This window comes from Hypanus sabinus, chromosome 9 (genome assembly GCF_030144855.1).
Source record: "Hypanus sabinus isolate sHypSab1 chromosome 9, sHypSab1.hap1, whole genome shotgun sequence".
Lineage (NCBI taxonomy): Eukaryota > Metazoa > Chordata > Chondrichthyes > Myliobatiformes > Dasyatidae > Hypanus > Hypanus sabinus.
The window spans coordinates 161,038,302-161,064,292 of NC_082714.1; the positions used below are offsets into that span (position 1 = coordinate 161,038,302).

The 25,991-nt window shown below is 45.1% G+C and overlaps 1 protein-coding gene across 1 annotated transcript in view; it reads left to right on the plus strand.

The window, feature by feature from the left end:
• The window catches only part of fam83c (family with sequence similarity 83 member C), a 45,498-nt gene extending 20,957 nt beyond the window's left edge, over positions 1-24,541 (plus strand). The window contains exons 3-4 of the mRNA XM_059981205.1: positions 594-718; positions 21,422-24,541. Of these exons, the coding sequence (XP_059837188.1) occupies positions 594-718; positions 21,422-22,223 (927 nt within the window). The 3' untranslated portion in view covers positions 22,224-24,541. The remainder of the gene's footprint in view (positions 1-593; positions 719-21,421) is intronic.
• The last annotated feature ends 1,450 nt before the right edge of the window (positions 24,542-25,991 follow it).

A 25,991-nucleotide genomic window follows, 5' to 3' on the forward strand; every position in this document is an offset into this window, starting at 1 on the left:
CAAACCTCAGGACTGGCCACCTTCGGGTCTCTGACCATCGGTGCTTGGCCCCAGACTCTCAGACGCGCTGACATGTAAAACGTGTAACATGCTTCGTTGCCACAGGCCCCTGCAGAGCCTGTGGGTGTACTTAAAGCAGAGGCTGATGATTCTTGATTGGACAGGGCGTGAAGGATTACAGGGAGAAGGCAGGAGATTGGGGCTGAGAACGAAATCGATCACTCATGACAAAATGGCGGAGAAGGCTGGATGGGCCAAATAGCCTAATTCTGCTCCTATATCTTATGGTCTTATGGTAAAAAGGTCAAAGTCTTGGTCCATTTTTACCACCTTTGTGGGCATTGTTTTACTGCAAGTTTTTATGATACTAGCTCATTCCTTATACATGCTTAATTGGCATCTGTTAGTCTAACCGACAGAGCTAGCAAGTGTGTTCACTGGGAGAGTGACTGGTTCTGAACCCATTCAACACTCACCACCCTAGATAGTGACAACTCCAGCTGGCAGTGTGTGGTACTGACTATTGCTGGCTCATTCATCTCTCTGCTCTCGGCCCAAGTAAACATACCGTTGTTTTCTTTCTCCCTCTCTAGAACATGCGGATCCGGAGTGTGGTGGGAGACACCTACTGTACAAAGTCCGGGAAGAAGTTTAATGGTCAGGTCCTGGAAAAGTTCCTGATAATTGACCTGGAGAAGGTGGTGGCTGGTTCATACAGGTAAATATTTAAAGTGATTTAAACCAAACACTTGAGCAATTCAAAAAATATGCTGGGGGAGCTCATTGCCAGAGTTTCATGGCTATCCTCCCCCAATGATTTCCATTTTAATATACATTCAGTGGCTCTTCTTTGATACATCTAATTATCCAAATATCTAATCAGCCAATCATGTGGCAGCAACTCAATGTATAAAAACATGCAGACGTGGTCAAAAGATTCGGTTGTTCAGACCAAACATCAGAAATGGGAAGAAATGTGATCGAAGTGACTTTGACCGTGGAATAAATGTTGATACCAGACAGTGTGGTTTGTGTATCTCTGTCGATCTCTTGGGATTTTTCATGCATTATGGTCTCTGGAGTTTACAGAGAATGGTGTGAGAAACAAAAAACATCCAGTGAGCAGCAGTTCTGTGGATGAAAACACTTCGTTAATGAGAGATGACAGAGGAGAATGGCCAGACTGGCTCAGACTGACAGGAAGGCAACAGTAACACAAGTAACCAACAGTGGTGTGCAGAAGAGCATCTCTGAACACACAGCATGTTGAACCTTGAAGTGGATAGGCTAGAGCCGCAGAAAACCGTGAACATACACTCACTTGCTTACTAAAGCCCATCACCACTACAGGGGTATAGGCTGCTGACAGCCTACCCTGGGCCAGTGTGGTGAACTATGTATACCTGTCTGGACACGCCCCCTGCTGACTGCTCCTGTGGCTCCTCCCACAGACCCCTGTATAAAGGAGATTGAGGCCTGAGCCCGGCCCTCAGTCTCCTGGAGACTATGTAGCATGGTGGTCAATTGCTGCTTGTTCTTTCTTCCAGTCAATAAAAGCCGATATCTCACCTCACGTCTCAGAGAGTTATTGATGGTGCATCAGCCAGTCTTGCAGTTTGTCCCAGATGTGGCCAAGCTTCAATGATCATTCCTCTCCATGGAGCTCCTGTTGGTGTCTCTGTAGCCCTGGGTTTTTACAGGATCTGCTTTCCACAGGGATCACTCCCTTGTCCATTCGTCCCTCCACACTGATCCCCCTCCTGGCGCTTATCCTTGTAAGCGGAACAAGTGCTACACTTGTCCCTACACCGCCTCCCTCACCAGCATTCAGTGTCCCAAACAGTCCTTCCAGGTGAGGCGACACTTCACCTGTGGGTCTGTTGGGGTCATATACTGTGTCTGGCGCCCCTGGTGTGGCCCCCTGTGTATTGGTGAGATCCGAAGTAGACCGGGAGACCACTTCGCTGAACACCTACGCTCCATCCGCCAGAAAAAGCGCGATCTCCCGGTGACCACCCATTTTAATTCCACTTTCCATTCCTATTCCAATAAGTCAATTCATGGCCTCCTCTACTGTCGTGAATGAGGTCACACTCAGGTTGGAGGAACAGCACCTTACGTTCCATCTGGGGAGCCTCCAACCTGATGGCATGAACATCAACTTCTCAAACTTCCGGTAATGTCTACCCCCCCCCCACTTCACTATTCCCCATCCCCTTTTCCCTCTCTCATCTTATCTCCTTGTCTGCCCATTGCCTCTCTCTGGTGCTCCTCCCCCCTTTTTCTTTCTTCCATGGCCTTCTGTCCTCTCCGATCAGATTCCCCCTCCTCCAGCCCTGTGTCTTTTTCACCAGTCAGCTTCCCAGCTCTCTACTTCACCCCTCCCTCTCGCAGTTTCACCTGTCACCTGGGGTTTCTCTCCCCTCCCCCACTTTTTAAATCTACTCCTCGACTTTTTACCTCCAGTCCTGCCTGCGGATGATGGCCCGGATTGTGATTGTACTTCTTTCCCATGCTGCCTGGCCTGCTGGGTTCCCCCAGCTTTCTGTGTGTGTTGCTTTTTATGGGATGGGGTTGCTAACCCCATGCCTAACCCTCCCCCTTTCACGGCTGGGCTTGGGACGGTCTGTCATGGAGCTGAACATACACGAGGGGCCTAATAACGTGGCCACTGAGCGTAAGCTGCCTATGCATCAACCTCATGTTCCAAGCATCCGACATTCCCAGGACTTCCTTGCCCCCTCCTACTCTTTTCCTGTCCTTCGTGCTTCTGAGCGTCGAGAATGACTCTGGTCAGACCACGTGTACTCTGAGCAGCTTCGGGCCACTTACCTGAGAAAAGATATGCTGCCATTGCAATGAGTCCAGAGGGGGTTGACGAGATCGATCCCAGCAGGGAAAGGGTTAACATATGAGGCGCACTGGATGGCTCTGAGCCTGTGCTCACTGGAGTTTGGAATAATGAGGGGAATCTGATTGAAACCTAGGGAGACAAAAAGAGGATGGGGTTGAGAGGGTTAATAAATCAGCTGTGATGGAATGGCAGAGCAAACTGGATGGACCAAATGGTCTAATTCTGTTCCTATGTGTTAAAGTGGCTATCAGGAGATTCATACTTCATTGCTGTTTACACAAGAACAACACAAGATATAGGAGCAGGAGTAGGCCATCCGGCCCATCGAGCCTGCCCTGCCATTCAATAAGATCAGGGCTGATCTGTCCGTAAACTCAGCTCCATCTACCTGCCTTTTCCCCGTAACCCTTAATTCCATAGAACCATAGAAAACTACAGCACAGCACAGGCCCTTCAGCCCTCCATGTTGCGCTGACCCATAAAATCCTTAAAAAAAAGTACTAAACCCACACTACCCCATAACCCTCTATTTTTCTTTCATCCATGTGCCTGTCCAAGAAGCTCTCAAATACCCCTAATGTTTTACCCTCCATCACCATCCCTGGCAAGTCATTCCAGGCACTCACAACCCTCTGTGTAAAAAACTTACCCCTGATGTCTCCCCTAAACTTTCCTCCCTTAATTTTGTACATATACCCTTTGGTGTTTGCTATTGGTGCCCTGGGAAACAGGTGCTGACTATCCACCCTATCTATGCCTCTCATAATCTTGTAGGCCTCTATCAAGTCCCCTCTCATTCTTCTACGCTCCAAAGAGAAAAGTCCCTGGTCTGCTAACCTTGCTTCATATGACTTGTTCTCCAAACCAGGCAACATCCTGGTAAATCTCCTCTGCACTCTCTCCATAGCTTTCACATCCTTCCTGTAATGAGGTGACCAGAATTGAACGCAATACTCTAAGTGCGGTCTCACCAGAGATTTGTAGAGTTGCAACATGACCTCTCTACTCTTGAACTCAATCCCCCTGTTAATGAAGCCTAGCATCCCATAGGCCTTCTTAACTACCCTATCAACCTGCGCAGCGACCTTGAGGGATGTATGGATTTGAACCCCAAGGTCCCTTTGTTCATCCACACTCTTAAATAACTGACCATTAATCCTGTACTCAGTCTTCTGATTTGTCCTTCCAAAATGCATCACCTCACACTTGTCCGGATTGTACTCCATCTGCTATTTTTCTGCCCAACTCTGCAGCCTGTCTATATCCTCTTGTAACCTTCGACAACCTACAGCTCCATCTACAACTCCAATCTTCGTGTCATCCGCAAACTTACTCATCCATGCTTCCGCCTCTACATCTCATGAGCCCCCCCACTTCTTGCTTCTTATATCAAGCATATGCATCCTTTTTCCTCTTGACGAGTTGCCTCATGGGTTTCATCAGCCACAGTTCCCTTTTCAGTGGGATAAGCCTATCCTGAACCCAGCTCAAGTGGTCCCTAAACTTCTCCCACATTACTTCTGTGCTTTCCCCTTTGAACATCTGTTACCAATTTACTCTCGCTATTTCCTGCCTCATCCCTTCAAAGTTAGCCCTTCCCCAGTTAAGCACTTTACCATTTTGTCTGATTTTATCCTTTCCATAGCTATGCTGGAGCTAAGGGAGTTGTGGTCACTCTCACCAAAATGCTCCCCCACCAAGAGGTCCGCCACCTGACCGGGTTCATTACCCAGAACTAGATCAAGTAAAGCCTCTCCTCTCGTCGGCCGGTCCACATACTGCGTCAGGAATCCTTCTCGAACACACCTGACAAATTCAGCCCCATCTATCCCTCTTGCACTCAGGAGGTGCCAGTCAATATGAGGGAAGTTGAAATCACCCATAACTACTACCCTGTATTTCCTGCACCATTCTAAAATCTGCCTGCTTATCTGCTCCTCGGTGTCCTGAGGGCTATTTGGGGGCCTCTAGACTACTCCCAGCACAGTGATTGATCCCTTCCTATTTCGGACTTCCACCCAGACTGACTCCATGGACACTCGCTCTGCAGCGTCCTCCCTTTCTATAGACGTAATACTATCCCTGACCAGCAATGCAACCCCCCCTTTTCTACCTCCCATCCTATTCCTTTTAAAACACCTTTTAAATTCCCTTACTATGTAAAAACCTATCTAACTGTTTCTTAAATATATTTAGTGAAGAAACCTCAACTGCTTCCCTGGCAGAGAATTCCAGAGATTCAACACTCTCTGGGAAAAACAGTTTCTCCTCATCTCCATCCTAAATCTTCTCCCCTGAATCTTGAGACAATGTCCCCTAGTTCTGGTCTCACTTACCAATGGAAACAACTTTCCTACTTCTATCTTATCTATCCCTTTCAAAATTTTGTATGTTTCTATAAGATCCCCTCTCATTCTTCTGAATTCCAGAGTATAGTCCCAAGCAACTCAATCCCTCCTCATAGGTTAATCCCTTCATCCCTGGAATCAACCTGGTGAACCTCCTCTGCACTGCCTCCAAAACCAGTATATCCTTCCTCAAGTATGGAGACCAGAACTACACACAGTACTCCCGGTGCGGCCTCACCAGTACCCTGTATAGTTGCAGCATAACCTCCCTGCTCTTAAATTCAATCCCTCTAGTAATGAAGGCCAACATTCCGTTTGCTTCTTAATAACCTGTTATACCTGCAAGCCAACATTTTGTGATTCATGCACAAGCACTCCCAAGTCCCTCTGCACAACAACATGCTGCAATCTTTCACCATTTAAATAATAATCTACTCTTCTATTATTCCTTCCAAAGTGGATGACGTCACATTTACCAACGTTGTATTCCATCTACCAGATCTTGGCCCACTCACTTAACCTATCTATATCCCTCTGCAGACTCTCCACATCCTCTGTACAATTTACTACACTCAGTCCCCTCTTCCAAATCATCAATATAAATGATAAACAGCTGCAGGCCCAGCACCAACCCCTGTGGCACCCTTCTCACCACTGACTACCAACCAGAGAAACACCCATTTATACCAACTCTCTGCCTTCTATTGGCTAACCAATCCACTATCCAATATACTATGCCAATACACTTCCTCCAACTCCATGCATCCATATCTTATTTATAAGTCTCTTGCGCTGCACCTTATCGAACGCGTTCTGGAAATCCAAGTATACAACATCCACCTGTTCCCCTCTATCCACTGCACTCATTATATCCTCAAAGAACTCCAGTAAGTTTGCCAAACAGGACTGGCCCTTTCTGAATCCATGCTGCGTCTGTCTAATGAAACCACTCCTTTCTAAATGTTTCGCTATTTCTTCCTTAATGACAGCTTCAAGGATTTTCCCGACTACATATGTTAAGCTAACTGGCCTTTAGTTGCCTGTCTTTTGCCTACATCCTTTTTTAAAAAGTGGCGTGACGTTTGCTGTCTTCTAATCTGCCAGGACCTTCCCAGAGTCTAGAGAGTTTTGATAAATGATTACCCATGTGTCTACTATAACCTTCGCCAATTCCTTCAGCACCCTGGGATGCATCCCATCAGGACCAGGGGACTTATCCACCTTCAGGCCCTCTAGTTCGCTCGTCACTATCTCTTTAGTGACAGTGATTTTATCGAGGTCCTCACCTCCCATTTCGTCCATAACATCCTCTTTGGCATATTAGACGTGTCCTCCACCATGAAGACCGATACAAAATAGTCGTTCAATGCTTCAGCCATTTCACCCAATATCAATTTGCCCTTATCATCTTCCAAGGGACCTGTGTTGACTTTAGCCACTCTCTTCTGCTTTATATATTTATAAAACTTTTGCTATGTTTTTATATTTTGTGCTAATTTACTTTCATACTCTATCTTCCCTTTCCTTATTTCTTGTTTAGTTGTTCTGTGTTGCTTTTTAAAATTGTCCCAATCCTCCAGTCTCCCACTGCTCTTTGCAACTTTGTACACATGAGCTTTTAATCTGATACTATCTTTTATTTCCTTAGTTACCCAAGGCTGGCTCTCCCCACACTTACTGTCCTTATTCTTGACTGGAATATACTTTTGTTGAGCACTGTGAAAGATCTCTTTGAAAGTATTCCACTGTTCCTCAACTGTCCTACCAAGTAGCCTGTGCTCCCAATCCACATTAGCCAACTCCTCCCTCATCCCGTTGTAGTCTCCCTTGTTCAAGCATAATACACTAGTTTTAGATCTAACTATTTTGTCTTCCATCTGAATGCAAAATTCAATCATACTATGATCACTCTTTCCAAGAGGATCCCTGACTACAAGATCGTTGATATTACCTCTCTCATTGCACAGGACTAGATCTAAGATGGCATTTTCCCTTGTAAGTTCACTAACATGCTGCTCAAGAAAGCCATCATGGATGCATTCTATGAAGTCCTCCTCAAGACTTACTTGACCAACCTGGTTCACCCAATCTATGTGGAAGTTAAAATCCCCCATGACAACTGCCGTTCCGTTCTTACAAGCCTCAGTTATTTCTTGGTTAATCACCTCTGCCACTGCAATATTTTTATTAGGTGGCCTATAGACAATGCTCACCACTGATGTTTTTTTCCCTTTACTATTCTTAATCTCTACCCAGATGGACTCAACATTCTGCTCTGTCGATCTTATATCGTCTCTCACAATCACCCTGATCTCATCCCTAATCAAGAGCGCCACCCCACCTCCTCTGCCTTCCTGTCTATCTTTCCGTAATACCTGATACCCTTGGACATTTAATTCCCAGTTATCTCCACCTTGCAACCAGGTTTCTGTAATGGCCACTAAATCATATGCCTTGGTACTGATCTGTGCTACAAGTTCACTAACCTTGTTTCTAACACTACGGGCATTTAGATAAAGTGCCCTTACACTCATTGTCCTTTTAGAATCTAGTGACCTATGAGATTTTTGCTTTTTACTTTTATGCACTCTACTCTTACTTTTTTCTTCACTATCTCTAGCTTTGGTCTCTGCATCACTTCCCTCTCTTTTCTGTGTGGGTTCCCATCCTCCTGCCATATTAGCTTAAAGCCTCCCCAACAGCACTAGCAAACAATCTCCCTAGGACATTGATCCTGGCCCTGCCCAGATGTAGTCTGTCCGGATGGTACTGGTCCCACCTCCCCCAAAAGCAGTTCCCATGCCCCAAGAATCTGAAACCCTCCCTCCTGCACCACCGTTCAAGCCACATATTCATTCTAGTTATCCTGCTATTCTGAATCTGGCTAGCATGTGGCATCGGTAATAATCCTGAGATCATTACCTTTGAGGTCCTGCTCTTTAATTTATCTCCTAGCTCCCTAAATTCAGCTTGTAGGACCTCACCCTGCTTTCCTCCTACATCATTAGAACCTACATGCACCACGACAGCTGGCTGCTCACCCTCCCCTCTCAGAATGCCCTGCAGCCTCTCCAAGACAACTCTGACCCTTGCACCCGGGAGTCCCGATTGCGGCCACAGAAGCTCCTCTCTATTCCCCTTACCATGGAATCACCTAGCACAACAGCTCTGCCACTCTGTAGAAATTTTGTTTGATCAGTCAGGTTTGTTAGCCTTAGCTTGAACCTCTGAACCTGGAGGACCGGTGGATCACTGATAGTCTGCCCTCTACCCTTTGACCTGTTTGGCATGGGTGACCCTACCAAGAGCCAAAGCAGAAAGCCCTGAGTCCAGCCAGCATGGCTCCCTGGCCCATTGAGGTATGCAAACCTCCAAACTTCCAACCCATCCTTTTCAGGAATGTTGAGAGTTCAAAGTAAATGATTCAACTTCAAAGTAGATTTATCAAAGTACATTTGTGTCACCATAGAAGAATCTATGAAAGACCTCACCCAACAGGACGGACAAACAACCGATGTGCAAAAACAACAAACTGCAAATCTGAAAGAGAAAAAAAACATATTAATAATAAATAAGCGATAAATACTGACAACATGAAATGAAGAGTCATTGAAAGTGAGTCCATTGGTTGTGGGAACTGTTCCGTGAGGGAGTGAGTGAAGTTGAGTGAAGTTATCCCCTCTGGTTCAAGAATCTGATGGTTGAGGGTAATTCCTGAACTTGGTGATGTGAGTCCAGAGGTTCCCGTACCTCCTTCCTGATGGCGACAGTGAAGATCTGAGTGGTGGAGGGTCCTTGATGATAGAAGCTGCTTTGTAGATGTGCTCCATGAAGCGCTCCATGTAGATGTGCTCAATGGTGAGGAAGGATTTACCCGTGATGGACTGGGCTGTATACACTACCTTATGCAGGATTCTAATATCAAGGCCATTGGCATTTCCATAACAGGCTATGATGCAGCCAGTCAATAAACTCTCCACCACACATTTACAGGTGTTTTTTAAGATAAAATTTTAGGTATGCTGAATCTTATAAAGAAGTAGGGGCACTGCTATGCTTTCTTCATCATTGCACTTATGTGCTGGGCCAAGGGAAGATCACAATGAGCAATTTCAAGTTGCTGACCCTCTCCACCTCTGATCCCCCAATGAGGACTGCCTCCTGGATTTCCGGTACTTCGTCCTGAAGTCAATAATCAGCTCTTTGATCTTGCTGACATTCAACCAGATTTTCAGTCTCCCTCCTATTTGCTGATTCATCACCACCTTTGATTCGGCCTACAACAGTGGTGTTGTCAGCGAACTTAAATATGGCACTGGAGTTGTGCTTAGCCTCACAATCTTAAATATAAAGTGAGTAGAGCAGTGGACTAAGCACACAGCCTTGTGGTGCACATATGCTGATGGAGACCGTTGAAGGGAGGTTGTTGCCAATGCAAACTGACTGGCGTCTGCAAGTGCGGAAATTGGAGATCCAATTGCACACGGAGGTATTGAGGCCAATGTCTTGAAGCTTATTGATTAGTTTTGAAGGGAGGATGGTATTGAACGCTGAGCAGCTGTTGCTAAAGAGGATCCTGATGAATACATCTTCGCTGTCCAGATGTTCCAGGGTTGAAGAGCCAATGAGACAGTATCTGCAGTGGACATGTTGCTCTGGTAGGCAAATTGGAATGGATCAAAGTTGCTTCTTAGGCAGGAGATGGTATGTTTCATATGAGTCATAGAGCCGCAGAGATAATATCAAAAATATCTTTCCAATATTTTTTCAAAAGCGGACATGACCAAAACATATGAGTTAAAGACGCTGTTTCAGATTGACATCTATCACAAATAGGATTTATATAAGAATAAAAATGAGCTAATTTATCCTTGGACATATGGGCCCTATGTACGACCTTAAATTGTATTAATGAATGTTTGGCACATATAGATGATGTATTAACTAATTGAAGAATTTTATCCCAATTCTCAATAGGAATAATAAGGTTAAGCTCTCTTTCCCAATCATTTTTTGTCTTATAAAGGGGCTCTGAACGTATCTTCATAATTATATTATAAAGTTTTGAAAGAAGCCCTTTTTGAAAAGGGTTTAATTCAAACTCTCCAAAATATCTGAGGACACAAAATTTGGAAACGTAGGAAGTACAGTACTTAAAAAATGCCTAATCTGTAAATATCTAAAAAAATGAAATCTAGGCAAATTATATTTATTAGATAAATACCGCAATTTTTGATTTACCAATGATGGACTTGCTTCATTTATCTTCTTCCTCCTGTCGAATGATTGCATTTCTCACTCTAATGGCTAGAAGATCTATTTTGCTGAATTGGAAGGAAATTAATCCTCCCACTGTATTTCATTGGTTTTCTCAAACTATGTTATGTTTAAATTTAGAAAAAATCAGAAGTGGTGTATTTGATACTTCTATTAAGTTTGAAAAGATATGGAGACCATTTATTCAATATTTTCATATGATGTAATATGACCCTGTTCCAAACCTATTTGTTTTTTCAGCTTTAATCTTAATTATGTTGAGAGGATCGGAGTTGACGACACTGATGATTATGTATTCTTGTGAGATATTATAGACAGCCCTTTTTTTCCTTTTCTAGTTTTTCTTTCTTTTTTTTTCTTTTTTTGCTTTTTTTCTTCTTTATTAGCTATTTGATTAGTAGTTTAGTTATTTTTGCATATCTTTTTTCTTTTCTTTTTTCTGTTTTTTTATATTATATATTATGAAATATCTAGATTTACCTTGTTCATATATATATATATGTATATATACACTGTGTTGTTCATGTTTTGGGAATACTCATTTATACTGTAATCATTGCTTATGTATTCTTTCATGTGCAATGGGAATGTGTATGTTTATAATCCCTTTATTAATATATCAATTGTATTTTGGCCATATTATTAATAATAATAAAAAGATTGGAAAAGAAAGAAAGAAAGAAAGAAAGAAAGAAAGAAAGAAAGAAAGAGTCATAGAGCCATAGAAAGTACAGTTCAGAAGCATGTCCTTCAGCCCATCTAGTCTGTGCTAAAACCATTTAAACTGCCTAACTCCCATCAACCTGCACTGGGACCATAGCCCTCCATACCCCTACCATCCATTAACCTGTCTAATTTTCACTTAAACATTGAAATTGAGCTTCCATGCACCACTTGTGCTGGTATCTTCTTCCACACTCTCATAACCCTCTGAGTGAAGAAATTTCCTTTCCTGTTCCCCTTAAACCTTTCACCTTTAACCCACGACCTTTTGGTGTAGTCACCTGACCTCAGTGGAAAAAGCCTGCTTGCTTTAACTCTATCTATAACCTTCATAATTTTGTATGCCTCAGGCAAATCTCCTGTCAGTCTTCTAGGTTGTAAGGAATAGAGTCATAACCTATTCAATCTCTCCTTATAACTCACGTCCTCCAGATCCTGCAATATCCTTGTAAATTTTCTCTGCACTCTTTCAAACTTATTTACATCTTTCCTGTAGGTAGATGACAAAAACTGCGCATACTACTTCCAGATTAGGCCTCACTACCATCTAATTCAACTTCAACATAACATTCCATCTCCTGTACTCAATACTTTGATTTATGAAGGACAGTGGGCCAGTGAGGCAGGTTCTTCTCAGGCATGGGTATAAGTGAAGCCTGCTTCGGGCAGGTGGGTACCTCAGACTGCTGAAGCAAGAAGTTAGAGGTATCAGTGAACCCTCCAGCCAGTTGACCGGCACAGGGCTTTAGTGCTCAGGTGCCAGACTCTTTCAGCTCAGGGCTGCTCTGAAACTGGCTTAGAGACAGATTTATATAAACTGGGAGAGCAGCTTTCTCAGCTTCCTTTCTGAACTGGTTTATCGTCATCACCTATCAATCTTGTTTTGCATGCCATGCATGGAAATCATTTCATTACAACAGTGCTTTCAGGAAAAGCAATAACACAAAGCAGAATAAATCATTACAATGGCAGAGGAAGTGTGGTGCAGGCAGGTAATAAAGTCTTGATGAGGAGATTCAAATTTGTTTAATGTAATTTCCAGTACACAAGTATAAAGCAGAACAAAGTATTTGTTCCTCTGGATCCGATGTAGTACAAAAACACACAATAAGATAAAGAACACACTAATAATAAAAAGCACAATAAATATAAATATATACAATATTGTGCAAAAGTCTAAGGCACATAAATATAGCTAGGGTGCCTGAAACTTGTGCACAGTACTGTAGTAATTTTATGTATTGCACTGTATTGCTACCGCAAAAAAACCAGATTTCATGACATACAGAATGATAAACCTGATTCTGAAATGGGTCTCTGTTGTGGACTGAGAGTGGGAAGGGGGCAGAGAGGGGGGAATCATGGTTGGGAGACGGGAGGGGATAGGGAAGGGAGCAGGGAGCACCAGACAGACATTCTGTAATGATCAATAAACCTATTGTTTGGAACCAAATGACCTCGCGTGGTATCTCAGGGCTGTGTGAGTCTGAACCCACACTACACCCCTGCCCTATCACTCCTTCTCTGCCATCTGTCCCACACCCCTCCCACAACACTCCACCCTTACCATTCTTAACATTCTTTGCTCCTGTCAGATTTACAAACTCGCTCTCCGCTCCACGTTGACAAATACAGAACTGTGCAGAAGTCTTAGGCACCCTAGCTGTATATATGTGCGTAGGAATTCCACACAGGACCATAACGTACCTTATATGCATAGATGGATTTTATGTCCATAAAGTGACACTAGGCTCAGAAGAGTCTGTACATAAGGTGGCAGAAAAAAAATGATAAAGTTGTGGTGGTTGGGGGTGTGTAGGGGTGGGTGAGTGGGTGGGCGGGTTGATCAGCCTTACGACTTGGGGAAAGAAACTGTTTTTGAGTCTGGTGGATTGACGTGGATGTGGCGTAGCCTCCTCCCTGATGGGAATGGGACAAACGGTCCACGAGCACAGTTATTTTTACTGTATGAAGTCCGTTCTGAAATCTTGTAACAGTGGGATAGAATCTGTCCTTGGGCCTGATGGGGTGACTTTTCAAGCCTTTCTATCTCTTCCTGATGGTAGGTGAGGAGAAGAGAAAATGTCCACGATGTGAGTGGCCTTTGATTATGTTGGCTACTTTCTTGAGGCAGTGAGAAGTGGAGGGGAGGCTGCTCTCTGCAATGTGCTGAGCTGCATCCATAACTCTGAGAGTCTTGTGGTCATGGCCAGAGCAGTTTCTGCCCCCCTTCTGCTGGTAGCAGCAAGAAGAGAGTGTGGCCTGGATGGTGGAGGCCTTTGACAATGGGCACTCCTTGTCGAAGTGCTCAGTGGTGGGGAGGGCTTTTCCTGTGATGCACCGGGCTGTATCCACCACAGTCTGCAGACTTTCCTGTGGAGGTGCAGGTGAGCTTGTTTGGGTCTCGCATCTACATGGTTGGATCAGCCCAAGCTGTTGGTTGCATTCATATCTAGGAACCTAAAACTCTCAGACATTACCAAGACTAAGACAGGTGCTTTTTGGTTGAATGAAGCAAACTGAATGGAGTTCATAAAATGGCAGCACTGGTTCAGAAGCAATGGGCAATCCATTGGAGGTCCCCGAGCAGCAGCTGTTGAGGGAGAGGAGCCGTCAACGTAGTACAGCACAGGAAGAGGCCCCGGTCCACAATGTTGTGCCAAGCTGATTAAATCAGTAATCAAATTGCAAACTAAACAGATCCCTTCTGCCTGCACAAGATCAACATTCCTCCATTTTCCTCACATTCACGTCCATTTCTAAACTTAATGTACTTGTCTTTACCACTACCCTAGGCAGTGAATTCCAGGCACCCACCACTTACTGTACAAAAAACTTACCTCTCCCTTGAAATTATCCCCTCTCACCTTAAATGCATGCCCTCTGGTATTAGACATTCCAACCCTGGGAGAAAGATACTGTCTGTCATAATCTTATAAACCTCTACCAGATCTCCCCTCAGCTTCTGCCACTCCTTAGAAACAACTCAAGTTTGTCCAACACACACCCTCTGATCCAGGCAGAATCTGGTAAACCTCTTCTGCACCCTCTCCAAAACCTCAACATCCTTCCTATAGTGAGGTGACCAGAACTGTGTGCGATACTCCAGATGCTGCAGGTTGAAACCCTGAGCAGGACTGAGATAGGAGGCTTGGGGTCTAGAGAAAATCATGCTAAAATAAGATAAGATAAATAAAACTTCATTTATCTCGGAGGAAATTGTTGTTACAAGGTTGCTCGGTCAGAAATATGTACTTTAAAATACAAAATGTAAGCATTGAGGTACAGGAAAAATACAAAATGTGCATTAAAAAGTAATAGTGCAAAATACTGATGTGCAGCGAAACCACGTATGCTTCAGAAGGAGGAGCTGTAGAGTCTTATAGCCACGGAGAAGGGATCTCCTGTGGCGTTCAGTGGTGCATCTCAGTGTACAGAGCCTCGGCATTTTTAGTCCAGTCCAGTTTCTTGTCTAGGTGAGTTCCCAGGTGTTTGTAGTCCCAGATGACTTCCACATCCATTCCCTTGATGGAGATGGAAATGCAGGGTATTTCCACCTTCCTGAAGTCCACCACCAACTCCTTTGTCTTACTGATGTTGAGCTGCAGGTGATCCAGCCCACACCACTCAACTAGTTGGCCACCACTCTTCTGTACTCAGCCTCTTGACCCTGGCTGAGTCCCACAACTGCCGAATCGTTGGAAAATTTCTGCAGGTGGCAGGACTCTGAGTTGCATCTGAAGTCCGAGGTGTAGATGGAAAACAGGAAGGAGGACAGGACAGTCCCCTGAGGTGCCCCTGTGCTGCTAAACACAGTATCTGATTCACAGCTCTGCAATCTCACGTAGTGTAGCCACCTGGACAGGTAGTCTGTCATCCAGGACACTAGTGGAGCATCCAGCTGCATCTCCATGAGCTCCCGCCCTAGTAAAGCAGCTCGTATGGTGTTAAAAGCTCTGGAGAAAGCAAAGAACATGATTCTCACAGTGCTGCCTGGCTCATCCAAATGGTGAAATCCCACTGAAGTGGGAAGATAATGACAGGTCCAGTGATCTTAATGATTAATGATTTCATAACATGTGAGGTCAGTGCCACTGGTCTCTGGGCATGGTGGGACATGTCTCCTTGGGTTCTGGAAGTAGGCAGGATATTTTCCAGAGCATAGGGACCCTCTCCAGGCTCAGGCTCAGATTAAGGACAGCACCCAGCTCAGTAGCACACACCTGGAGAACCCCTGGTGCTGTTGCCGTCCGGTCCCACAGCCTTGCCTGGGTGAAGTCTGCCAAGCTCTCTCCTTACCTGCTCAGCAGCGACAGTCCACGTGTCTGTGGTCATTGGCTCTCCGGTGTCCTTCCAGAGAGATGGAGGGCGAGTGGTGAGAGGGGAGGAGCTGGGGGTGGATGGGTTGTAGAGGGGTAAACAAGAAGCCTCCTCATCAAACCTGTTGAAGAACCTGGAGGTGTGATGAGACAGGCCACTGAGGGATTGGTGGACTGAGGAGGGATGAAGATTGAAGTAGGGGAGGGGTGAATTGAGAGGTAGGGGCAGGTAGGAGATAGATGGAGGAAAACAGAACAGAAAGCATGGAGTAGGGTGGGGAAGACACTTACTGCACCCCCCCCCCCGAAAAGTAACAGCTTCTCCCACCTCAATCTTACTTCTTCCCTCTTCCATCAGGCAGAGTATACAAGAGCTTGCAGTCATAGAGCACTCAGCATCATCATCATGTGCCATGTTGTATGACGTAGGAAATCATGGACCCATGACCATCATTGTTCTTGGCAAACTTTTCTACAGAAGTAGTTTGCCATTGTCTTCTTCTGGGCAGTGTCTTTACAAGATGGGTGACCCCCAGCCATTATCAATACTCTTCAGAGATTGTCAGTGGTCACATAGCCAGGACTTGTGATCTGCACCGGCTGCTCAACCGACCGTCCACCACCTGCTCCCACGGCTTCACGTGACCCTGATCGAGGACTAAGCAGGTGCTACACCTTGCCCAAGGGTGACCTGCAGGCCAGCAGAGGGAAGGAGCACCTTACCCCTCCTTTGGTAGAGACGTATCCCCACCCGTTGTTGCTGCCCCTCTCCACCTCTGATCCCCTGATGGGGATCCTCCCAAGCCTTCAAATACATCAACGTTTTTAAGAAACAGACAGCAAAAGTCTTGCACACGAGGTAGAGGTTAGCATGTCAATAGTACAGCTTGGAGCATCAAACTGCAGAGTTCAATTCTAACACCGTCTGCACAATGTCACTATGACCACACGGGTTTCCTCCGGGCGCTCTGGTTTCCTCCCACAGTCGAAAAACATACTGGTTGGTAGGCTAATTGGTCGTTGTCAATTGTCCTGTGATTAGGCTCGTGTTAAATTGGTGGATTGCTGAGTAGCGCAGCTTGTTGGCCCAGGAGGGCCTGTTCTGCGGTGTATTTCTAAATAAAATAAAATTAAACTAAAACCAAAACATTAAAAAATAAGGTGCTAGAATACCCAATAGTACACTGTATTTCAGCCTGATTTCATCTCCATAGATGCTGCCTGACTTGTTGAGTTCCTCCAGAATTTTGTGTGTTGCTCTCGATTTCCAGCATCTGCAGAATCTCCAGTATTTAAAAAAATATCCAAAAAAATCTTCTAGTGGCAAACAGTGAAATGTTTTTCAAAATTCTGGAGGAACTCAGGAGGTCAGATAGCATCGAGGTGAGGAGTTGATGTTTTGGGCCGAGACCCTTCATTGGGATAGAAAGAAAGCGGGAAGATGCAGGAATCAGAAGGTGTTGGGGGGTGTATGGGAGGAGACGAAGCTAAAAGATGACAGGTGAAACCTGTGAGGGGAAAGGTGGGTGGGTGAGGGAGTGGGGGGATGAAATGAAAAGCTGGGAGGTGATAGGTGGAAAAGATGAAGAGGCTGAATAAAAAGGAATATGATAGGAGAAGAGAGTGAACCATGGGGAAGAGGGAAGGACACCAGTGGGAGATGATAGGTGAGGAGAAGAGAAGAGGTGAGAGGATGGCAGAATGGGGAGCGGAAGAAGACAGAGGCGGGGGTGTGGAAAGAAATTACAGGAAGTTAGAGAAATCAATGTTTATGCTGTCAGATTGGAGGCTACCCAGTCAGAGTATGAGGGTATAATCGATTGACTGATCTTCAATTTTATTTGAATTAGTTGTTCTTGCATCATTACGGAAACATCAACCCCAGATCCCCATGCCAGCTCTCTGAAAAGAAGTCTAATTAGCTCTACTTGACCTTAGCTCCAAAATATTCAAATCTCTTTTTGAACGTTGTGACTGAATCTGCTTCTAGGCAACATGTTCTCGATCACAGCACATCACTGCATTTAGTAATTAAACAAAAATGGGCCTCCTGCGCTTTCTCAGACACCATGGCCCTCCTGGGAATATGGGCTGGAAGATGGCAGCTGGAATTCAATACAGACAAGTGTGAGGTGTTGTGCTTTAGGGGGTGAAACCAGGGTAGGACTGAGGGGTGCCCCAGAACAAAGAGATCCATAATTCCTTTAAAGAGGTGTCACGGGTAAATGAGGGTTCTAAAGACAGCTTTTGCCACATTGGTAAGGCTGAATTTGGAGTTGTGTGTAGTTCTGATGAATGTCATCAATACAGGAATGTCGTCAATAAGATTGAAAGAGTAAACAGAAAATTTTCAAGGATGTTGCCTGAACTTGAGGGCCTAAGTTGTAGGGAAGGATTGAATAGGTCAGGACTTTATTTGCTGCAGTGAAGGAGAATGAGGGGAGATTTATCAGAGGAATACAAAATAATGAGGGATATTAAATGCAGGCAGGCCTTTTCCCCTGAGGTTGGATGAGACTTGAACTAGAGGTCGTGGGTTAAGGGTGAAAGGTGCAGTATTTAAAGGGAACCTGAGGGGGAACTTCTTCACTCAGAGGGTGGTGAGAGTGTGGAACGAGCTGCCAGTGCAAGTAGTGAGTGTGATTACATTTCAGTAAGACAAGTTGGGGTAAGTACACGGAGGGCTATATGCAGGTGCAGGTTGATGGGACTATGCAGACTAGCAGTTTGGCATGGACTAGATGGGCCAAAAGGCCTGCTTTTGTGCTGTGCTCTATGATTCAAACCCCATCTGCACTTCCCTGTACAGCTTGTATCAAATCGACCTGCGGTTCCAATAAAAACTGATGTTGGCAATCAGGCCCAGAAGGTAAGCAAAGCAGTGTGGTGATAAGAACTCGAGGGATAGGGAATGTTATTTTAAGGATATGCAGATCAAGAATATTAATTATTAACGTTATTGGAACGAGTTCGTGCTGACTCGTGGCTGTGGAGGCCGAGTCATTATGTATATTTAAAGCAGTGGTTGATAGGTTCTTGATTGGTCGGGGTATTAAGGGATATGGGGAGAAGGCAGGAGATTGGGGCTGAGAGGGAAATAGATCAGCCATGATGAAATTGGGCAGATGGCCTCATCCTGTTCCTATATCTTCTGGTCTTATGGGTGATGTTCCTTCTTCTTCTGAAGCCCATCACCCCTACTGGGGCATAAGCTGCCAACAGCAGCTCGCCAGAGTCCTCTGTCCTGGGCCAGTAGGAGGTCGATCAACCCGCTGGCTTCCACTCACCACACGACTTCACACGCCTTCTAAAAAAAGATCCTTCCTGGAGCTCCAGTTAGCATTTCTGGCCCCATGCCCAACCCTCCTCCTCTCACAGCCGGGCTTGGGACCATGCATGATGGAGTTACTGGATTGATGCACCATCAATAACTCACTCTGAGACGTAAGGCGAGATATCGGCTTTTATTGACTGGAAGAAGGAACAAGCAGTGAGTGACCACCATACTACATCCTGGAGACTGAGAGGCCGGGCTCAGGCCTCAATCGCCTTTATACCGGGGTCTGTGGGAGGAGCCACAGGAGCAGTCAGCAGGGGGCGTGTCCAGACAGGCACACGTAGTTCACCCAATGGATGGAATCACTTGGGGGGAGATTTCAGCTGCTTGTCACTTATGCCTCAGGCGCATGTCTGTATTTACAAGAAATGGAGGTGTCATTCAAAATAGGTCATGCTACAACTGTACAGGGCACTGGTGAGGCCACAGCTGGAGTACTGTGTCTCCATACTTGAGGAAGGATATACTGGCTTTGGAGGCAGTGCAGAGGAGGTTCACCAGTTTGATTCCAGGGACGAAGGGGTTAATCTGTGAGGTGCGATTGAGTCGCCTGGGACTATACTCTCTGGAGTTCAGAAGAATGAGGGGGGATCTCATAGGAACATAAAAATTTTGAAAAGGATAGGTCAGATAGAAGTTGGGAAGTTGTTTCCATTGGTAGGTGAGACTTGAACTAGGGGATATTGCCTCAAGATTCAGGGGAGAAGATTTAGGACGGAGATGAGGAGAAACTGTTTCTCCCAGAGAGTGGTGAATCTGTGAAATTCGCTGCCCAGGGAAGCAGTTGAGGCTTCTTCACTAAATATATTTAAGAAACAGTTAGATAGGTTTTTACACAGTAAGGGAATTAAGGGTTGTGGGGAAAAGGCAGGTAGATGGAGCTGAGTTTACAGACAGATCAGCCACGATCTTATTGAATGGTGGGGCAGGCTCGATGGGCCAGATGGCCTACTCCTGCTCCTATTTCTTATGTTCTTATGACTCATAGAGCATGCACAGATAGATGCACAGATAGATATTTTGCCTCCCAGTCCATGCTAATAACAGTGCCCACCCAGCTAGTCCCATCTTCCTGCCTTCAGCCCATATCCCTCCAAGTGCCTCGAAAATGAGCACACACTAAAAGTAAACAGTTGACGTTTCCGGCTGTGACCCTTTATCAGGACCTCGGCCCGAAACGTCGACTGTTTACTCTTTTCCATAGATGCTGCCTGACCTGCTGAGTTCCTCCAGCAATTTGTGTGTGTTGCTCTGGATTCCCTGCATGTGCAGATTTTCTTGTGTTTATGCCTCTTAAATGATATTACTGTACCTGCCTCAGCCACTTCCCCAGGCAGCTTGTTCCATATACTCACCACCTTCTGTGTTAAAACATTATAAGGTCACTTATAAAACATTCCCCTCTCACCCTCAATCTATGCCCCCGGAAGCTAGTGTCCCCTCTGTAGACTCTATCCCCCCTCAGTAAAGAGGGAAGCCCTGACATTCTCTTTTCTCTCCACTCCCGTTGGGCAGCAGATACAGAGGCCTGGAATCAAGGACAGCTTCTAACCAACTGTTATCAAACTAATGAATGGCTGCTAGTACAGTAAGGTGGACTCCTGACCGCAGATCTACCTCTGCCTGTCCTTGCACCTTGTCAACCTGCACTGCACTTTCTCCTTAACTGTAACATCTTATTCTGCATTCTGTTATTGTTTTCCCTTCTACTATCTCGATGTGCTGATGTGCAGAAATGATCTACTGTATATAGAGGGCACACAACACTAAACGTTTCACTGTAAACACTCATCTTCCCCTCAGGAGTGGAACTCCGGTGTGGTCTTCTGCTGCTGTAACCCCTCCACGTTGAGCTTCAGCATGTTGTGTGTTCAGAGATGCTCTTCTGCACACCGCTGTTGTAACACGTGGTTATTCGAGTTATTGTCAGCTTGAACCAGTCTGTCCGTTCTCCTCTGCCCTCTCTCATTAACAAGGCACTTTCACCCACAGAACTGCCACTCACTGGGTGTTTTTCACTGTTCGCACCATTCTCTGTAAACTCCAGCGACTGTTGTGAGTGAAAGTCCCAGGAGATATGGGGACAAGGCAGGAACCGGGTATTGATAGTAGATGATCAGTCATGATCTCAGAATGGCGGTGCAGGCTCGAAGGGCCGAATGGTCTACTTCTGCACCTATTGTCTATTGAGATCAGCACCCTGATACTCAAACCACCCTGTCTGGCACCAACAATCATTCCATGATCAAAGCCACATTTCTTTCTCGCCCTGATGTTTAGTCAGAACAACAACTGAACCTCGACCGTCTCTGCTTGTTTTATGCATTGAGTTGGCTGGCTAGGTATTTGAATTAATGGGCAGGGGTGCAGGTGTACCTAATAAAGTGGCCACTTTATGTACAAATGTATAAATAGTAAACTAAGTTACTAGTTTAAACAGTGTGGAGCAACCACAGAGCCGGTTACCCATCTGTTGCCATATGTGCAGGTTTAACAAGAAAAACCAGAATGTTGGAAGATTTAGTTATGCAAGGACACTGACTACCTGTGTTCTCTCTTGCAGTTTTACCTGGCTCTCAGGACAGGTGAACTTCAACTTTGTCATGTTACTGACGGGAGAGCTGACCCAAGAATTCGATGATGAATTTCGCTGCCTTTATGCTATGTCAAAACCAATCGATCGATTCTCCTCCTCTGCAGACGATGACCTTTCTTGCTACACGTCCAAGCTCAGGATTGCTGCGAACCACCATTTCGCGAAGGAAAGGCTGGCGGACGTGGCCCACTCCAACCCGTCGAGCAGCTTATCTGGGAGCAGCCCTCGCAGTAGCGCTCAGGCAGCCACACCCGCGGCTCAGGTGCTGAGGGAACGCAAGCGCACCAGCCCATGCGCTTCCAACAACGCGACCGCCATCAACTGGAAATTCAGAGAGAATGACAGACTGGGCAATGGCTGGGCTCCTGACCCACTGACCAGGGCAAGTCCACTGGGCCCCAGACCAAACCACGTACCAGGTTTCCCCTTTGTACTCAACGCTCACCTCGCAGACCTGGCGTTTGGGAACGCGCTGCAAGGTCTTGGGGCCCCATCCAGAAACAAAATATCGAGAGATGATTCAGAGGACGAAAGCACCATCTCCCTGCCATCACCCCCCGTTTTGCTCAATCGTGGGGAATTACTCTACCAAACAGAGGAGGGCGAAGGCTTCAGCAAAGATCTGTATGAACCTCCGAAGGAGTTTATGAGAACGGGAGCGCGAATGACCCTGGGGCATAGTAAGCTAGAAATGATGAAGGAATGCAATGATAAGGTGAGGGCCAGGAATACTTTCAGCCGCTTTGAGTTGGTGAAGCACGACTCCTAAGGGTGGCTTTGTCGAACTGGCAGTGAGCCTTCAGAGTATGGCACGGTCAGCATGCAATCCAGTCATCAAAGTCACCGTGAAGAGCAATTTCCGACATGGAGCCACTGCACGGGTCTGCTTTATGGCAGAGTAGTGTTTCTCTGAGCTGTGTAAAGATCTGAGATGCAGGCGTTGGACCTTGGGTGCGAAGGTGGCAAGAGACACTCCGAAACACTGTGCACTGGGAATGACTTTTGAGAGCTAAATTACTGATTGTTCGGTGGCAGGTGAGGACAAAGGCATCTTTACCCTTGCACAGAGAAGGAGAATTATTGTTCATCTTTATTTTCCCCCCTAAAGTCTGCTTTGCAGTGTCAGCCACGGCTGAGCAAAATTTACACATTCGGTAGGCATCCCAGCTGAGAAAGACACAGTTGCCTCTTTATTAGATAACGTGTGGTTATTTGAGTTACTGTAGCCTTCCTGTCAGCTTGAACCAGTCCGGCCATTCTCCTCTGACCTCTCTCATTAACAAGGTGTTTTCATCCACAGAACTGCCACTCACTGGATGTTTTTTGTTTCTCACACCATTCTCTGTAAACTCCAGAGTCTCTTGTACGTGGAAACCCCAGGAGATCAGCAGTTCTGAGATATTCAAGCCAACAATTATTCTTCAGTCAAAGTCACTTCGATCACATTTCTTCCCCGTTCTGATGTTTGATCTGAACAACAACTGAACCTCGTGGCCATTCTTGCCTGCTTTTATACATGGTATTATTGCCACATGATTGGCTGATTAGAGATTTTGCATCAATGATCAGGTGTACAGGTAGAAATATAGAAAACCTACAGCAGAATACAGGCCCTTCAGCCCACAAAGCTGTGCCGAACATGTCCTTACCTTAGAACTACCTAGGCTTACTCATTGCCCTCTATTTCATGTACCTATCCAAGAGTCTCTTAAAAGCCCCTATTAACCTCCACCACTGTCGCTGGCAGCCCATTCCACGCACTCACCACTCTCTGCGTAAAAAACTTACCCCTGCCATCTCCTCTGTACCTACTTCCCAGCACCTTAAACCTGTATCCTCTTGTGGCAACTATTTCAGCCCTCTGACTATCCACACAATCAATGCCTCTCTTCATCTTGTACACCTCTATCAGGTCACCTCTCATCCGCCGTCGCTCCAAGGAGAAAAGGCTGAGTTCACTCAACCTGTTTTCATAAGGCGTGCTCTCCAATGCAGGCAACATCCTTGGAAATTAGTTGTACCTAGTGAAGTGGCCGCTGTGTGTACATTTTGTTGGAGCACACAAGAAATGCTAGGGGAACTCATCAGGTCGGACAGCATCTGCTGAGGAGAATCATCAACGTTTCAGGACAAGACTCTTCATCAAGACTGGAAAGGAAAGGGCAAGAAGGTGAGGGAGGGGAGTTACCTTTGTCAAACATTCTGTTGGACTGTGAACTGGCCTCACTTAAGTAGGAAATACTGTGTTCCATTAAGAGATCTCAAATGTTCAAACAATATGCAAAATTGCTACCATATTAAACCAGACTAATATTATCATAAATATTTTCTAAGTTATTCTTGGGAAGTGGGAGATGGCGCAGTACCTATTGTACAGAGAGTTATTATATATATATATTGTGTAGAAGACAGTGAGAGGCACAGAGAGAGGATAGCCAGAGACTTTTTCCCAAGGTGGAAATGGCTAATATGAGGCGGCATACTTTTAAGGTGATTGGAGGAAAGTATCAGGGGATGTCAGATGAAAGCTCTTTACACAGAGGGTGGTGGGTGCCTGAAATGCCCTGCCAGGGGTAGCAGCAGAGGCAGATATATTAGGGACATTTATCAGACTCTTAGAAAGACACATGGATGATAGAAAAATGGAGGACTATGCAGGAGGGAAGGATTAGATGGATCTTAGAGAAGATCAAAGGATAGGCATGAAGGGTGTGTACTATGCTGTACTGTTCTATGTTCTGTGATGTTTTTGGGAGCTTTATATTTGCATTTTGGTTGATCCAAACACTGGTAAAGTTTGACCGAGGTCATGAAATGTGCATACAGAAATACCACGACTTGTATTTCTAACATTTATCAGCCTAATCCTGTACATAGTGTCAAATCTGTAATCTTACAACAGATCTGGTTGACGTTAAAATCTCCCACGGTTCACAAACATGATATAATTCTGTTCTGAATTTCAAGCTGTAATCCAATATTCTTTTGCACATTAGTTCTTTGTCACTCTTTGTTTACTTTTAGTTTTTTTATAGCTCTATCACATTTCTTTATTTTTTTTTAAATGTACAGGAAAATGAATCTCAAGGTACCATATACATTCGACAATAAATTTGAACTTTGAATTTTGAATGAAGTCAAGTTCACTGTTATGTGTACAAGTATGTTAGCAGAGAGCACATTGACTGGCTGCATCACAGCCTGGTATGGAAACACCAATGCCCTTGAACAGAAAATCCTACAAAAAGTAGTGGGTATGACCCAGTCCAGGTAAAGCCCTCCTCATAAATGAGCACATCTACATGAAACGCTGTCGCAGGAAAGCAGCGTCCATCATCAGGGACCCCCACTGCCCTGGACATGCTCTCTTCTCACTCTGGCCACCAGGAAGAAGATACAGGAGCCTCAGGACTGACACTACCAGGGTCAAGAACAATTATTACTCCTCAACCATCAGGCCCTTGAACTGAAGGAGATAACTTCACTCAACTTCACTTGCCCCATCAATGAAATCACCTTCAAGGACTCTTCATCTCATGTTCTTTATACATTGCTTATTTATTTATTGCAAGTATTTCTTCTTTTTGTATTTGTACAGTTTTTGTCTTCTGTGCTCTGGTTGAATGCTCTATTTGGGTGGTCCTTCATTGATTCTGTTATGGTTATTATTCCATAGATTTATGAGTATGCCCACAAGAAAATCAATCTATGGTGACATATATGTACTTCAATAATAACATTTTCTTTGAACTTTGAGGTACAGGGACAACAAAATACTTGCTTGCTGCAGTGACACAGGCAAATAGACACAAACAACACTCAGAACAGGAATTATACCAGACTGAAGTGAGAGAGAGAGAGACAAAACCACGATGAAAGAAGAAAGAAGATAATAAATTTACTTTGAACTTTAAAAGGCAGCCTGACCAGAGGCAAAACTTCCTCTGAAAATAGAAACTGTGAGCTTTTTCTGGGACAGAACCTCCAACTGAGATTAAATCATAACTTGTGATCAGAAATGAATTGGCATTTTTAAGTAAAACTTTTCAAAAGATCAAGGCAAAATCTTTTAATTTTTTTCTTAGAGATACAACATGGTAACAGGCCCTTAGAAACATAGAAAGCCTACAGCACAATACAGGCCTTTTGGCCCAAAAAGTTGTGCCAAACATGTCCCTACCTTAGAAATTACCAGGCTTACCCATAGCCCCACGTACCTATCCAAAAGCCTCTTAAAAGACCCTATCGTATCTGCCTCCACCACTGTCACCGGCAGCCCATTCCGCACACTCACCACTCTCTGAGCAAAAAACTTACCCCTGACATCTCCTCTGTACCTGCTCCCCAGCACCTTAAACCTGTGTCCTCTCGTGGCAACCACTTCAGCCCTGGGAAAAAAGCCTCTGACTACCCACATGATCATCTTATACACCTCTATCAGGTCACCTGTCATCCTCTGTCGCTCCAAGGAGAAAAGGCCAAGTTCACTCAAACTATTCTCATAAGGCACGCTCCCCAACCCAGGCAACACCCTTCA